General features: G+C 36.7%; 1 protein-coding gene across 1 annotated transcript in view; it reads left to right on the forward strand.

The window, feature by feature from the left end:
- The first annotated feature begins 3,130 nt into the window (after nucleotides 1-3,130).
- The window catches only part of LOC150078918 (ubiquitin-conjugating enzyme E2 variant 2-like), a 90,766-nt gene continuing 76,713 nt past the window's right edge, over nucleotides 3,131-17,183 (forward strand). The window contains exon 1 of the mRNA XM_090382842.1: nucleotides 3,131-3,204. Coding sequence (XP_090238968.1) covers nucleotides 3,180-3,204 — 25 coding nt within the window. The 5' untranslated portion in view covers nucleotides 3,131-3,179. The remainder of the gene's footprint in view (nucleotides 3,205-17,183) is intronic.

The following is a 17,183-nucleotide window of genomic DNA, read 5'->3' on the forward strand; positions in this document are numbered from 1 at the left end:
CTGGTCACGGTTCTATAAATGCTAAACTCGCCGCTCTCGGCATCACAGAGGACCCAACGTGTACCTGCGGACGGCTTGAGAGCTGCATTACCTTGTCTACGACTGCCGCTATATGAGGACCTTCGCTGTATCTTCATTACGAAGATCAGATATATTCCAAAGGATCAAGAATCTCGCCTCTTAGACACCCAGGATGAATATAATGTCTTCTTTTGCTTTGCAAAGGATCTCTTCACAAGACGAAGAACCCTCCTGGCACAACAAAGGCAGACTTGAAATAGATGATAGACAATAGCGAAAGGTAAATACACCGAACGAAGATGCCCATTAGTAAAGTAGAACATTTGTAATAACAGAACTGTAAGAAAGACAATTCTTGACCACCTCTAGAAAAACCTGATGAATTGACAACCACTAATTTGGACTTAACCAACTGGACTGACAACATCAAAGGCCTTTTGGCAACCTACACGAGTGCTCTCTTGCACGGTGCCTTTTTTACCACTTCCCGGGTAGGAGGGAGGATACGGTCCCTGTCCCTCCCCTCCTTGCCTCCCCACTCTTTCTTCTGTTGGAACATGGGCCTGTCCCACTGTCTAATGCAGGGGTTAATCTCTCTATCGATCCCATACTTCCAACTTCTACCCCCCCCCCGCAGTCTTCATTCTCCTCATCCACCCTGTCTACTTCACGCAGCGCATGCCCTACACACAGTCGAAACGTAAAAACACTAAAAGTTTGTTCGCTCAATTTTTTGGCCTTATACACCTTTCAGCGTATAATCCCTACAGAGTCGTTATTTATTTAATTTTTTTTTTTCAGGTCCTTGCCATTGAAATCCTAGGAAATTAGGTGACAGGGCCTGCCAGATTTCAAATAATGTGCTGGTGTACCCGGTTTGCCTCCACGGGGCAAAGTGTGGGCAACGTTGGTTCCCATTAGGGGCTCAGCGGCTAAATGACCAGATGAACAATGGTACACACTACACCGTACAATATCCATATGCTTTTAAATCTCTGGCATTTACAGTGTACTGTATCACATGACAATGTAAACTCTCGTGATGGGAGAAACCCCTGGTACCGTTTGACCCTCAACACACTGAATACCGAACACTGCGGACGCTGTCTCTCTTGAGGATGTCTTCACCTTTCCAATCGATTTCTTACTTCTATTCCCCTGTTGGTACAGGGTCAACTGACCAATCTTGACTCTTAATTCTTCTATCTTCTGTTGAAGTCTTCTTTCCCAAGCTGGCAGTTCCTTCTGTTTTCGGTTCTTCTGCTGGTCTCTCGTTTCTTTTCCATTAATCCTAGTGGCTGCTATGGCAGCACAGTATACGGTTTTGTGGACAGCCTCCAGCGTTGCACCATCGTTGTCAAGGTAATATGGTATTATTTGCCGATTGAGATGGTCTGTTGCTCTCCACAGAATTTTATTTGGCCTCTGCTTAGATATCACATGGGTTTGTGTAGGGTACATTCCTTTGAATTCTCTTAGGGCCTTACTCCACTCGTCTTCTGTTCTGGATAACATGACTTCATCTCTTTCCACTTCAGCTACTCAAGGCTGTATTTCTTCTTGCTGTTCCTCTTCTGATTCCGTAGTATGCTGTTCCTCTTCTGATTCCGTAGTATGCTGTTCCTCTTCTGATTCCGTAGTATGCTGTTCCTCCTCTGATTTCATACTAACCATATTCTTTGTTCTTTGTAGTTGATCGCTCACATCTTGCTTGATTTTTTCCAAGATGGTACGAGCAGACCAAACGAATACCACTATGGTACTCCTTTGGTCTGCTAATCGCTGTTTCGTGACCTGAATATCCGGGAATCGTTCCAACCCCTTGATATGTAGTCACGACCTGCACATTATTATATCGGTCTCTATCCTTTTTATTTCATAGTATGCTCGCATGATGTACATATTCATTTCGATGCTCCAGTTAAGATCCGTTAGGATCTTCTTCCTTCCTGGGTGGTCACTAGCGCAGTTGTGCAGGAAGCACTTCCAGTTGGTGGGGGCTGGATGGCCTTACCCTTCTCTTTTGGTAGCCATATGTGGAACAGTGCTACTTGCTTCACTGTCTTCCTCGGGAGACTGTCTCCAACTTTTCGAACCGACCTCTCTGCCTAATGCCTGAACGCGAGTAACTTTATCCTGCACAACACTCGACGCAATATGAGTAATATTTCTCTGCGACATCATCCCTCTATGGAGGTGGACTTGTTTAGCTTCGACTTATGTCCAGTGGTTTTTAGTTCTCTCGAGTGACAGAAGATGGCGCCGCTATTTGCTTCAGCTGTCATTCCCACCATGGGGTAGGCAAGTTCAATAGGGAAAATTTCGCGATGTTTTTATTATTACTATTATTATTTTATTATTATTATATCGGTCTCCCAGCGTAATAGAGAGCTGCGTTCGCTTCCACCAAGCCAGTGATTCGAACCTGGGGCACGATGGCTGATGTATTATAATAACCACTGGCCTATTGGTTATTATAATAATTATTATTATTAGTAGCAATATGATGCAAGGAAGTCTGAGGCTTATGCAAGGAAGTCTGATGCTTATGCAAGGAAGTCTGAGGTTGATGGCAGGAAGTCTAATGCAAGAAAGTCTGAGGTTGATGGAAGGAAGTCTGATGCAAGGAAGTCTGAGGATGAAGTCTGCACCAACCAAAACAAATTAAGTTACTCTGATTCAGTGAGAGTCAGAAGTAGAAGGGAATCACCAAGAAAGAGAAGAATGATGATATCCAACTCAGGACCCTGGGTGTGCCAAGCCCATACTCACCAGATGTGAGCCCCTGGGGTTGTCTTGGACGGGATTCGAACTGAGGACTTTTCTACCCAGTGCTGGGAGTGTTATCTATCCAGTCTATCTGCCCTCTTCTTGATGACACTTCAAAGAATATCCAAAAATGGCACGGAGAGTTGACCTTGATAAGAATTTGTATAACCCAACTTATTACAGATCACGTTTTCTTATTGCACGTCAGATAGTCTTCGGAATTTTAAAATAAATATTACAAAACGCATCTTGTAACATACAATTGCGTCTTTCAAATTGGTCTATTTTTTTTCTGGAAAAATTGATGTCTTGATATTTTGTTAATGTTTACATGCCGAAGCACACTGATCATCCTTGACTTAATACCTAGTGTGGTTTCCACAGTCAAAATGGCGGCATCCACCGGTGGTACAGGTAGGTATTTAATTTTATGTTTGTTGATAGTTACAGCTCCTTTTTTAAAATGTGACTAGATTATTATGAAGATGTTATTATAATTGCCTTTATTTCTAGTTCTTCATGTAGTTTCCTTTTGTTTTTTTATAACTTTAAATATCTAAATAAAATATCTGACAAGTCGGCCATTTGTCAGTGGTAGAGGGTAGTCTTAAAAACTTGAAATTTTTTTTATATGTTGCAGGAGTAACCAGATTGGGACCAAGGAAAGCTGCGATATATTAATGGATAGGGAATAAAAGGAAGAGTTAATTAATATCTAAGTAATAGTTATTAATAATGGATTTTGAACCATATGAGGTAGCATGTCGCTAAAGCATTGGCTTAGTTATAAAAAAAAAATGTTATAAAAAGTTATAAAATGCACGCCGTGTTATAAAAAATGTATTTAAAGAGCAACGATTGTTGTACTCGCTTTTCCCATCTCCCACCAAAAATGAAATGATTGTAGAGATTTCAGTGACTGTCTTCCACAGGTTAGACCAGAGGTAAAATTTGGGCTAACCCCCATGTAGCAAATTATTGTGCGAAAAAATATATTGCACAGTTACCATAATGTAATTACCAGAGTTATCAGGTGTATAAATGTATGTTGTCACTCATGCATCTTCAATTGGAGGTCAGTAGGATTATTTTTGGACTTCATTTTCTTTGATCAGAAATTATATGATAATTGTTATCATAGTTTTTGCTGTCGTTTTATCTACCTTTTTTATATTCGTCATGAAGCTTTTTTCTTTTTTTTATTTTTTCATTTTGCAGCATGCCTTTAATGTTGGTATTTCCGAATTGTACCCACCAACCCATGGTCATTCCAAATTTTCTTCCTTTTCATTCAAATTTCATTCTTTGAAACAACCACCCTTCTAACAAGTTTCTATCTTTCCAACTATCATCCCATTCCTGGTTCTGGCGTACTGTATGTTTAGTAATTGTTTCCTTTTCTCTTTGTCAGTTGTGTGGCAACAGACTTAGTCACAGTTTTTTTTTTTTTTTTAATTTGGAAGTATAATCTTATCCTCATGTTTCATTCCCACCAATTTTTTTAAAAATGATAATGCAATATTTTCAGTTTTTGTTTTGATTTACTATGGATTAGTAGAAGTTGCTGGTTTGTTGAGCAACTAATAAGCATTAGGGAGTGGTAGAGCCCTCCCTTTTTTTTTGGAAATAGTTGGTACCAGGGGCTCACATCTGGTGAGTATGGGCTTGGCACACCCAGGGTCCTGAGCTGGATATCATCATTCTTCTCTTTCTTGGTAATTCCTTTCTACTTCTCTCTCTCAGGGTAATAGGGAAATTTTTTTTTTTTTTTTTTTGGCCGGTGCAGCATAAGCCTCAGGTTTCCTTGCACCATATGGCTAATAATAATAATAATAAAATTTCTTGCCTAGCAACCATAGTTCATCCTCTTCTCAACCCCTTAGGGTGGTGGGTATGAAAGAGTAAGAACAGCATCTATGCAGTCTGTAGTTTGGCTTAGTTATACCCGTTGTGTTATCTTTCAGAAAGTTGTATTTTGTCATTTGTTTACTATATAAAATACTTGAAAACTGAGGGGAAGTGGGACATGAAAAAAGACAAATGAAAAAATGCATAAAATACAACAAATGGGATAAATGATTAAACTCATAATTAACAAAAGGCCCTTTCCATTTCAACAAAAAATCTAAATATAAATTTTCATTTATGACAAAGTCAGACTAATAGATGCCATGTGAGTAGTTTCATTTCATTTAGAGTGCCACTGACCTACAGTTAAAAAAAAAAAAAAAAAAACATTATGTCATACAGTAAAAAGTAAACAGTTATGTTGTGTGGTCATTAAATTTTTGTGATTTTGTTAGTATTATCATTTTACATAAGTCATTCACTTCATTATCTCAGTGCATTGCAAATAAATTTCTAGCTCTCTTTAGGCCTGAATAACATAAAGACTTTTCTTTGTGTTATTCAAAGTAGTAACATGTGATCCTTTTTAACTATTTTATGTTATATATATATATATATATATATATATCACTGAGGAGGCTACACAGGGTTTTGAAATATCTGGAAATTATTATATGATTTATTATATAATATAATAATTATTTGTTAATGCAATTTTCTTTTATATATTATGAAAATAAGCAGAGTTCTCACTGCAAAATCAGTATTTTGAAAATGCAAAAGTTTGGAGGATAAACTTTGTAGTAGAAAATCATTTAAATAATTCTTCGTGTACCTTTTTCATTTGTGATTGTGCTTATTTTCTAAAGTTTTTCTTTTAAAAATCTTTATGGGAATTTTTCCTAAATGAGAATTTTATGATACAATTCCAAACTTTTTGTTGAATGGTTACGCAATAATTTTGTAAAAGAAGTAAATCTATCCAGATGGGATGAGCAAAATACCTTCATAAGACCAATATAATATTTGAGTTGTATTTTTTAAACATCCTTCCACTGAAATTTTATGAATTGAAGATGGCAGTATTAACTGGCTTTTTTACTTCCCAGTACCATATAACCTTCAAACAACTTGCAAATGTTTGAAAACATTTTGAAAACGTATATATTTTTTTATAATATTTTGACTGAACAGAACACAAGAGGAGAAAAACAGTGCCCAATATTAAAAATTGGAGGCATGGGTGGAGAAGCAGTGGAGAAAACATCTGCAAATGTTGTGATTGTTAGATTATAACTGTATACAGATGACATGCTTTTATTTTAAGTTATTTGATCATTGCCTCTATATATTCATTTGCATTTAATGAAGGCATTATTATTAGATAATGCACTTGTTCATCCTTCCACTGAAATTTTATGAAGTGATTATGGCAATAAAAACATTTATTTTTTATTTTTTTATTCTGACTGAGCAGAACACAAGAGGAGAAAAGGCAGTGGCCAGTATTTAAAATTGTAACATGAAAAGCATTACTTACAACTGGTTGTAGTAATGGCAAATGATACAAGAAAGCAAGCATAGCTGAAAGCAGTATCAGCCAGAAAAAAAAAAAAAAACAGCACTTCCCATTTCACTTGTTTGTCCCCTCTAGCAGTTTATCTAGTTCTTTCTTGAATTTATTCAAAGTACCCACCCCCACAACACTAGATGGGAGTTTGTTCCAACAATCAACCAACACAGAGGGAAAGCAAATTTCTGCACATCCAGCCTGAAATGGAATGAAAGATGAAGTGTTAAAATTTGTTGCACAACAGTAGTGATAAGGGTATTAATTTGGGGGATTTAAGAGCATCATGGAAGAAAATGAATTTCAGCGTCATATAGTAATAAAAGTAATTCACATGTTGTCATCCTTGACTTAATACCTAGTGTGCTTTCCACAGCCAAAATGGTGGCATCCACTGGTGGTACAGGTAGGAATTTAATTTTATGTTTGATGAAGAAACTAAAATACAGTAGGATCTTTACTCAACAGAAAATTTCTGATTTCTTTAAAAAGGAAGATGGAATACGGTCACTGTTTACATAATTAAATTTTATAATTATTAATATTTAATACATTAATTATAGCGTATCATTTAAATATTGTGTTATTCATGTTCTGTTTCATTTTGAACTCTTTTTATTCAGTTTTATTTTGAATATATACATTTTCATAAAATTTTTCTTTTCTTTTCATCATATTTATATTCTAATACATCTGTTTTAACATGTTGCTTTATTCTGAATAAATGTGTTTCTTTTTATGAACTACGAAAAACTATTTACACAGTGGTGTATTCTGGCCAGAGCGCACTGGAACGATATTCTGGTACTTTTTTCTAAATGTCATAATAGAAAATCATTAAATTTATACACCTAATATTATGAAATAATGGCATAATCAAAGGGGAGGGAGAAATATCTATTTTACCCATTGCTACTAAAAATATATATTAATAGTAATCTTTAAAATTAATAGATTTCTTTAAAAATTTATTTAAAAACAAAAATATAAATTTTGCAATGAAACTTGGAACATTTCTTACTAAAGTACAATGTGTTAGATAAAGAGATCCAACAAATAAGATGTACTGTGATGTGTGCAAATGCTGCATTTTGATTTGCCATGAACTGAAAGTTAGAAATGGTTGTTCTACGAACCGTGAGTCTGAAGTCCGATTCAGTTACTGTACAGTCGATGTGGCGTTATCATATAGTCTTCTGGAGAATGAGCATTCTGGTATTTTTTTTTAGCAATACACCTCTGTATTTACATATATTGTATAATTTTGACTACCCTTTCTATCTATTAGCCTAAATTTTTGAGGTTTTGATATATCCATGTTATAGTATGTTACATACACAAGGTGCCCACAAACCTTTATAAAACTAAAACATTGTGTGAATAGTACATGATACAAACCTGAAACCACTTCCAAGGGGATATCAGAGATCTTCAAGTTTTTGATTTTTCAAATGGATAATGTGTGCACTGCTGTGGGTGGCACCATAATCACAAAACTGTGATCATGATAGAATTTACCAACTCTGAGAAGGCACAGTGTGTACTTTTGTTCAACAAGCTAGTCTGCAACCACTGTTATGTGTAAGTTTTAAAAGAAGCCATAGAGTGGATTTCCTGTAATGGTATGGAAATTTCTGGAAAATTCATAAAGGATGCCTGTTTATAGATTCATATTTGTTTGGCCACCACCTGGTTGAGGTGGTGGCCAAACAAAAGTCTATGAGAACATAGTTGAACTGATGTGAATTAATTCCCATGGTCCCTTCTTTTGACTAACTCCTTTAGCTTTAACTCTACTTTCTGTTGTTGTTGTTGTTGTTGTTTTGGTTTTTAGGAGCATTAGCAACTAAGGCCATATTGCTCCGGGATATGCGGTGGTCATTCCCTGAATGACCTTTCCGCATCCTCCGTATTCGGTGGTGACGGGCTCGAACCCCGGTCTAATCAAGAAGCGTGTGCTACGCACTGCTGCTCCTTCCCACCTGGCTACGGAGGCGCCTCTACTTTCTGAGGATTTGTAAAAAAGACCATGTGTATATTCCACCTATGCTGAACCATTATGGAATTTAAAGAACACATTTGTGAAGCAGTTGGCCACATTGACATAGATATGTTGTGCGAAATACTGGAGGAATTTGATTATAAGTGGCACATTAGCAGAATAACTAAAGGTGCCTAAGTAATAAAATTTGAAAAAATTATGTATTACCTGGACTTGGTTTCATATACCTTATTCACGCAATAACAGTTTTATAAAGGAGGCTTTCAAGGACACAGGGTGTCCTTGAAATTGACCTCAATATTTATTGGGGGAATGGTTAATTACTGGTTGATCATAATTTGTCCTATCAGATATTTTTTCCATACTTGGTGAATGCAGACATCACTTTTGATACAGCTGCTCTGGATACATTAAACAAATCAGCAGTTTTAGTCACCAATGTTTCCCCCCATTCCAAAAGATATGAGCAAAAGTTGCGGCCAATAGCTTTGGCTAGAGGCCAGAATGCTTGGCTAACATTAGGGCAAGAAGCAAGTTTTCTACACTTAGCCTGTTCAAAATCTAGTTAGGACCGATTGATAACTGCTTTACAATTGTTGCGAGCTTTCGTGTAAGCAGAAAATGAATCTGAAGATTTGGAAACAAGCATAATTACGATATGCAACGTTCTTCTCTTGAACAGCCTTACCATTAAGGGTAAGTTGCTACAATGGATAAAAGGATGGTTAAGTGGGAGAAGACAGAGGGTGGTAATCAATGGGTGCTGCTCTTCGTGGACTAATGTTATTAGTGGAGTCCCACAGGGTTCGGTGTTGGGTCCATTGTTGTTTTGTATATTTATCAATGATATTGAGAAGGTATATCAGGCTTAATGTCGAAGTTTGCAGATGATACAAAGGTCGGCAGGGTTGTTAATGACAGTAATGGCAGTGTGCTACTGCAGCAGGATCTAGATAAGTTGGGCAGATGGGCTAAGAAGTGGCAACTGAAGTTTAACCTTGACAAATGCAAAGTACTGCATATGGGTAGAAGTAACCCCAGAGAAACGTACCAACTGTGTGGTACTACACTTAAGGTGGTAGAAAATGAAAAAGACCTGGGAGTAATTGTGCAGGCAGATATGAAGTTTTCTGAGCAATGTAGACAGGCTGCCAGGGCAGGTCATGTGGTTTTGTCAATGATATATAGGAATTTTGCTAGCAGGGAAAAGGAGGTGATTATCCCTCTGTATAAAGCAATGGTCAGGCCACGCCTTGAGTACTGCGTACAGGTCTGGAGGCCTCATTTTAGGAAGGATGTAGATTTACTTGAGCATGTACAGAGAAGGGCAACAAGATTGGTGAGGGGAATGAAGGGATCCTCTTACCAAGAGAGGCTTAAGTTCTGCAAATTGCAGTGGCCGGAGACTAGGCACCTGCACGGTGATCTGATTGAGGTGTATAAGGCGCCTTTAGCCAGCGGGTGGTTAATTGCTGGAACAAACTTCCATCTGTCGTTATGGAACTTGATAGGTTGAATAAATTTAAGGAGGAACTGGATAGGCATTTGGAGGGAATGGTGTGATTTTTTTTTTTTTTTTGGCTGATGCTGTATAAGCTCATACACATGCTTTCTTGCATCACATGCCACTACTACTACTACTACCACATTTATTAGAAAACCAAGGTTTAGATAAAGGATAAGATTTTAAAGTGGAGTGTAGAATAAAGGATTCCATTCCTACAAGAATAATTTCACTGACACGATCTGAGCAAACGTTGACATCAGAAGTTTTGAAACAGTAATCTGACCAAGGAAAAGAAATCTTGCAGGTCATCTCATTTTGCATTCTTATACAGCAGGCCCCCGTTATAACACGGTTCGCTTTACGCTGATTCACTATAACGCTGTTCTTATATTATAACCCGTATCTGACTATAACGCTGTCACAGATCACTATAACGCTCTTTTACAGATTGCATTTTTAACGAAATCGTTTCATTTGATGGAGTTGATAGCTTGAAAATGAATAGCAAACCAGCATTAAAACGTTTCCTGCACCGACTTGAGAAATTTTCTTGCACGCTAATTTAATGCAGTACAGTGACTTGTTACATAGTTCTGAGATCAACATTTTAAAAAATTATCAAGTATATTGCTTGTAATATCTGCGTTACAGTAAACCCCTGCTATTTGCGGTATCTGTATTCTTGGTTTCGCGGTCGCTGATTTAATATGAAATGAAACCTAAAAAAATGTGAATTTTAAAGCGCCGTGAACATGTTCCGCCATAAAAAAACATGGGCGTAGCTAAAATTATCTTTCCCGGTCAAAACAGTGGTCAGTGGGTGGGGGGGGAGAGGGGTGACAAAATCGCAAGCGTAGATGTTTCTCTCTAATCCTTATTCAGTATGTGTTATTTTTTTTTTTTCTTTGGTAGTTGTTGGCGCATTGACTTCTGTGGCCATAGTGCACCTCCCAAAGTTTTTGCAGTACTTTGATCCAAGCCCGAGGCGGGATTCGAACCCACGACCTTGGGGTTGCCAGGCAAGCACTTTACCCACCTGGCTAGCCCGGTCGGCAGTATGTGTTATGCGCTTGCCATGGAAGGTTTCGTTTGCTTTTAATTTATATGTTTATAAATTGAATAAATTTATAAATTGATATGCTTACAAAAGTGATAAATCTACCATTTTGCAGCGTAAAACAGACTTTTTCGACAGAAGAAAGTGACTTTATTGTGGACAAGTTCTTTCTAACCCGTACGAAAATATGGCTACGAATAACAAGGGAAATGTGAAAAGATCAAAGATGATGATGACATTAGCGAATAAAATTGAGTTATTGGACAAAATTTCTAATGGTAAAAGTGCTTCTCAGTGGCAAAACATTATAAAATCAATGAGTCAATGGTACGATCAATCAAAAAATCGGAAGAAAAAATCTGCCGTAGTGTCCATGAAAACGAGCTAATTGTTTCAAAAATTTGTTCTGTAACTCATGATGTTAAATTAGAAAAAATGGAAAAAGCTTTAAATCTGTGGATAGAAGACCGAACTCAAAATAAAATTCTGTTAAGTTCACTCATCATTCGTGAAAAGACAAAACTCCTTTACCAACACTTTAGTGAAACTGGTGATAGCACTGGCGGGATAAGTTTTTTAGCTATAGCAAAGGCACTGGTTTGAAATATTTGTTTGAAATTTGTAATAAATATTACATTTAATATTAAATTGTTTCTTATTTTCATTTCGATGCCATATGCTTGCATTTCACTATGTACTGTCTATGTACATAGTCATATTATGAAAGTACATATAATACATAAATAGACAAAATTTTAGACTAGTTTTTCTTATATATTTCATATTTTGGAACGGAACCGCTTTATTACTATGGGAGCCATAACTCAGTATTCGCGTTTTCGGTATTCGCAGCATTTCTCAGGAACATAACCCCCGCGAATAGCGGGGGTTTACTGTATATGCATTTATCCAAAGACTAATCATCACTCAATACAGTATTAGACATCGTGCGTAACAGACAGTTTACTCAAATATTGTATCGTAATTAATGCAACCAACACAGTTACATTTTCGAAGAGTTAATAATGGCCGATAAGAATGAAAAAGCAACAACGTCTGGACGCAGTGTGAAGACTATAAATGTAAGAAAAATACTGAATTTGAAAATTAAATTAGACGTTTTGAAGCGAATCGATTCCGGTCAATGACAAGCGGATGTGTGCCATAATTTAGGACTTGCAAGTTTAACTGTAAGAACAATTATAAAAAAAAATAAAGAATTAATTTTATCAGCGGGAAAGATAGCTGTTCCACTGCAAGCAACTAGGGTTAGCCTGACTATTAGGATTGAAATGTTAAGACATAACTAATTTTATTGAAGATAATATCTAATGCAGAATTCAGTTAAATTAAATATTATATAAGAGAGAGATTAGCCAATATGATGATCTGAAGAAAACTCCCCTTAAAAAAAAAAAAAAAAAAGTGGAACCATTTAAAACTGGTAAGGGCTGGTTGAATAGATTTAAAATCTAGGGAGAAGCCGCAAGTGCAGATCAAGGAACCGAAACTTTCAAAAAAATTATTGAAGAGGGGTGTTGTGTGTTATACTTCTCAACAAGTTTATAACATAGATGAAGCAGGACTTTTGTGGAAACGAATGTCTAAAAGAAGTTTCATATTGAAAGAAGAAAAAAAAACATGCCAGGTTTCAAAGTGGCGAAGGATCGGGTGACTTTATTGTTGGGTAGTAACGCTGTGGGGGATTTAAAATTAATACCCTTTGTTTATTTACAAGAGGGCCAACTCAAAATCGACATTTTTCATGATTAAATTCATCAATTAAAATCAATTTAGATCAATTAAATTCATAATTTTAATTGGAATTTTAAGTTTAATTTTGATATATAAGTAGTTACCACATAATTATATACGTATGTAATGCAGAATATTTCATATGTACAAATATTTGAATATTAAATATTTTGACCGACATTTGTGCATCTTTTCACTACCGTTTATTATTGATTAGGAAATATCCTATGGCATTGACCGCAACTTACAAATACATATGTTACCTTATGGGAATGTGGCGCTCGCTTAGCACGGATTCACTTAGCGCTCGCTCTGTTTTTCCGGAACAAATTATCAGCGCTAAGCGGGGGTCACCTGTAATGCCAAACAATACGAGGTTGAGAATAGCCATGAGATAAAGGCTCCATTGGAGAAGAGACAATCACCAAGTTGTGATCTGAGGTGCCTAAAGGACCACTCACTTCGACCATGTACTTAGAAGGGTTGTTTGTGAGAAAAAGAATAAGCGTGTTGGCTGCATGGTTAGGATTCTCCAGTATTCTTGTAGGTAAATGAACAATCTGTGCAAGGTCATTAGTAATTGCAAAAGTCTCAACATCTCGACCAGCTGGGTTGGTGTGACTAGAAAACGGAAGCCAGCTGGAGTTGTGAACATTAAAATCACCAAGGAAATTTACCTCACTGATAGGAAAGTTGGACTGGAGAAAGTCGAGTTGCAAAGAGCCGATCGGGCTAGTCGGGTGGGTAAAATACCTGCCTGGCAACCCAAAGGTCGCGGGTTCGAATCCCACCTCAGGCTTGGATCAGAGTACAAAATTCTAAAACCTTGGGAAGTGCAATATGGTCACAGAAGCTGATGCGCCAAAAAAACTAACAAAAAAAAAAAAAAAAAAAAAAAAATTGCAAAGAGAGGAAGTCAAAGAGCTCCAAGTGATTAGTGGAGTTGGGAGAACAGTAGAGACAACAGATGAATTTGACACAATGAAGTAGAGAGATTTTAAACCAGAGAAGATCGAAATGAGGAGATTCCAAATTACCAAGTCTCTGACAGGGAATATCAAAATGTACATATGCACTAGTACCATCTTTCAGGCAAAAGGAATTATACAGCAAATAATTTGGGCAACTGAGATGAACAGTGGTCCAATCAACCGATAACTGAGATTCTGTCAGAAAAAGTACATGGGGTTTGGCAGACTGCAAGTGGAAGAAATGAACATCATTGAGATTAGAATTGAGACCACGTATATTTGTGAAATGAACTAGGAAGTGTTTGGGAGGTTTAGATCTTTTCACAGATAAGCTTGCTCTATTAGTTTGACAATTCCTGGTGTATTCGATAGTAAGAAAAAGTGGGGGGGACATGCTGTATGAAGTAATGAAATTTTTGGATATGGCGTACACATGGTAAGAATATACCCAGATCCTTGACATAATGTGGCCTCAACAATTCTCCCCGCATACACCCTACTCGGACTCCTTCCAGTCACTATCTGGCAGAGTAGAGGTAGCAAGATTATACACTAGCTGATCCGAAAGCCTCCTAGAGAGTTGCCAATAGGTTCGCTGTGGTGTACTAACTAGCGGCCGGCCTGCGAACACCGTTTTAGAGCTGTACCCTCAAAATGTAAGAAATATTGGATCTCATCACGATGTTCATCATTACCTCAAAATCATCAGTCATACTGCATGATGGAAGAGGTGGGCAAACGGTTGACCGGAACTTAGCTCTGGAGACTAAACATGGGTTCCACCACTTCAAGCCTCCAATAAGCAAAGTGGTGGTATTTCACCGGTTGACGAGAGTCATCTACCACCTAGTAAGGTGGTAGATGACTCTCATCAACTGGTGAAATAAAGCACAGTAATAAGTCATCTACCACCTTACTAGATGGGAAATGACTTATTACTGTGTCTTAGTAGCAGATTGGACAGATAAGATCTCCCCCCTCACAATTCAGTACTGATTCCCATGTAATTGTTGTTGTCAGGATGATCCTGAAATACTTCTTTTAATCACTGACTCCATTATTTGGCATGGAACGGAAGTCAAGCTTAAGAGGTCTGTAATACTCACTTCATCCTTTGATCTTCCTTTGTGAATAGGAAAGACATTTGCACATCTTCAGTATAGGAAATCCCTCTGAATCCAAGGATGATTTCATGATTATGGAAAAGGTTTACTAGCTTCTTTTGTTTCTCTTTTTAATAATTGGACAATTCTACACTCCCAGGTGCCTTATTTACTTTTAGTTTCAACAATTTATTCATTATCACAAAATCATTTAGCTCCCAATTATGAGTAGACCGGAGTACAAGCCCCTGACTGCTGAATATGGTTGATCTGCCAACCCGCACTGGACCAGCGTGGCAGATTATGGTCCATTTCCCTCAGCATGAATTGTTGAGGAGGCTTCCATCCTGCAGTGAGTTGATAATGGCTGCACTTTTTTTTTTTATGACTGTTTACTTTTGGTATTCCCAAATCCTTAAAACCTCTTCACAGATAAATGTAGATACATAATATTTATTTAGTTTGTTTGCAACCTGCAGGATAATTAGTAGTTATGCCATTCATATTTAGTGGACAACTGTGATTTATCCCTTTCTTTCTTGTGACAAAATAAGCACAATACTCTGCTTATTTTCTCTGCATTCTAAGCCAAAGAATTCTCATAATATCTTAACTTGCCTAACCCCCTTAGTGACATGTTTGCAGATTAGTTTGTACTTTAGACATCTGTGTGCCCCTTTATAATTTATAATCATCCCACACATTTGCTTCTTTGTTACTAGTCTCTTTAGATCTAAATGAATATCGTCTGAAATGAATATCATCTGATATTCATTTAGATCTAAACCTTGAATACTCTTTTTGGGTATAAAAACGCGGTAGCTTCTATGATTACTTTCCTGAATGCTTCCTATTTAGAATTTGCAGTTGGTAACATTATCAGTTGGTTCCTTCTCTTCATCCTTCCCTTTACCCTTGAGTAGCTAGATCCTTAAGTAAATTTCACTCCAATATATGGAGGGTTGAGATTCATAGTGGTGTAAGTCAGTCTATTCTAATTTTTGAGAACAAGGTGTTTTGTGTTTACATTCATAAAAAACCAAAAAAATTTAATGAATTGTGATACACCTGGGGGTTAAAAACACTTCAAAAATTTACATGAGCTTGACGATATTTGTTAATATTAAATTTTTTGGTCAGCAGTGTTTATATAATTAACATACACCATTATGTTTCTAAGTAGTTTACCTATTTTAGAATGGTAAATTACTGTAAGGAGATGACTGTGATTTCATACAAAAGAGATTATATTTTTCCCTGTAAAAATTACACTCTAACAAAATTTTAAAAAAACCTGCGAGTTAGACACATTGGGAATTTTTTGTCAAAATTGTTAAGATTGTCTTAGTTGTTGCAAAATGATCATAAAAGAAACTAAGACGAACATAAATATAATAATAATGTAAAAGATGGTTGCAAAATTAAAAAAAAAATTATAGTTGCTTTTTGTTTTTCTCATTTTCTTTTAAAAATGCAATTAAAAAGTCATAATAATTCGATAATCATAAAACACTGTTACCGTATACAAACTACTGTTTATGCTTCATCTTCTTTCTGTTAGTCAGATAAGGGACATAGATCATGAACTTTCTTTGAGGTTCTAATACCTTTAAAGAAGGCATTAGAAGGGATGTATTTGAGAAGGTATAGCATGTCTCTTTTCTTTAGAAAGAAAAGAGACAAAAGAGACTTTTCTCTATGCGTTTTTTAGTAAGTTCAACGCTAGAATCATCATACAACTTTTCTTGTTCAGTACTTTTCAAGCTCTTAGGTCAACCCTCCCTATTGGGTTTGACATGCAGTTCCCTGATGTCATCATTCAATGTACACTTGTAGAAAATCGTGAACGGGTTTTCCTGTTTCATAATGGCGCCACTGTATCTTCAACCAGTTACATTTTCACCTTCAACGTTCTTCTGCTTTGTTATGCCTTTTTCAAGAGCTTCTGTTTTCAGAAAGTCATCTTATTGCATCTTTACAACCATAAACCTGTTGTGTTTTCTAGCAGACTTCATAGTATCATACCATCCACCCAGGACATAGATAATCTTGTTTTTTCCAGCTTGCTCAATCAGCCCAAAGTCTGAGTCATTTGGAAGGTAAGAGTGCCAGAAACCATGAATTTGTGGTCTATGACTTCAACCGAAGTTTCTTGAATCAGTTTCATTAATGATAAGGATACCTTGATGTTCTGATTTTGGCCAGTGCATATGTTGCTGTATATCATCATACGCTTTTTTTTTTTGTTCAACTTAATATGCTTAGTCAGGCAAGAAGCAATCTCTTGTGAACCTCTGAATGCAATGGTCTCATCCCAAACATATATGTAGCCAAGGTTATTTATGATGTCATGCAAACCTAAATTATAGCAGTAGATATTGTGCCTATAGTAGGCCTCAGAAACAGTTAATTTTAGGCTTTTTGTGAATCTATCGTGATTGTATAGATGTCAGAATTTCCTCGGGCCTTTACTCCCTCAGCCATTTAGTTGATTTCTTGATTTCTCTGTTTTTGCCCCTCCAAATCACCTGTCCTGTCTTTGTCAATCAATCATCAGTCTGCATCAATTGACTGTTTATA

The sequence above is a fragment of the Mastigoproctus giganteus genome, chromosome 10 (assembly GCF_048544385.1).
Source record: "Mastigoproctus giganteus isolate SK-2022 chromosome 10, ASM4854438v1, whole genome shotgun sequence".
Lineage (NCBI taxonomy): Eukaryota > Metazoa > Arthropoda > Arachnida > Uropygi > Thelyphonidae > Mastigoproctus > Mastigoproctus giganteus.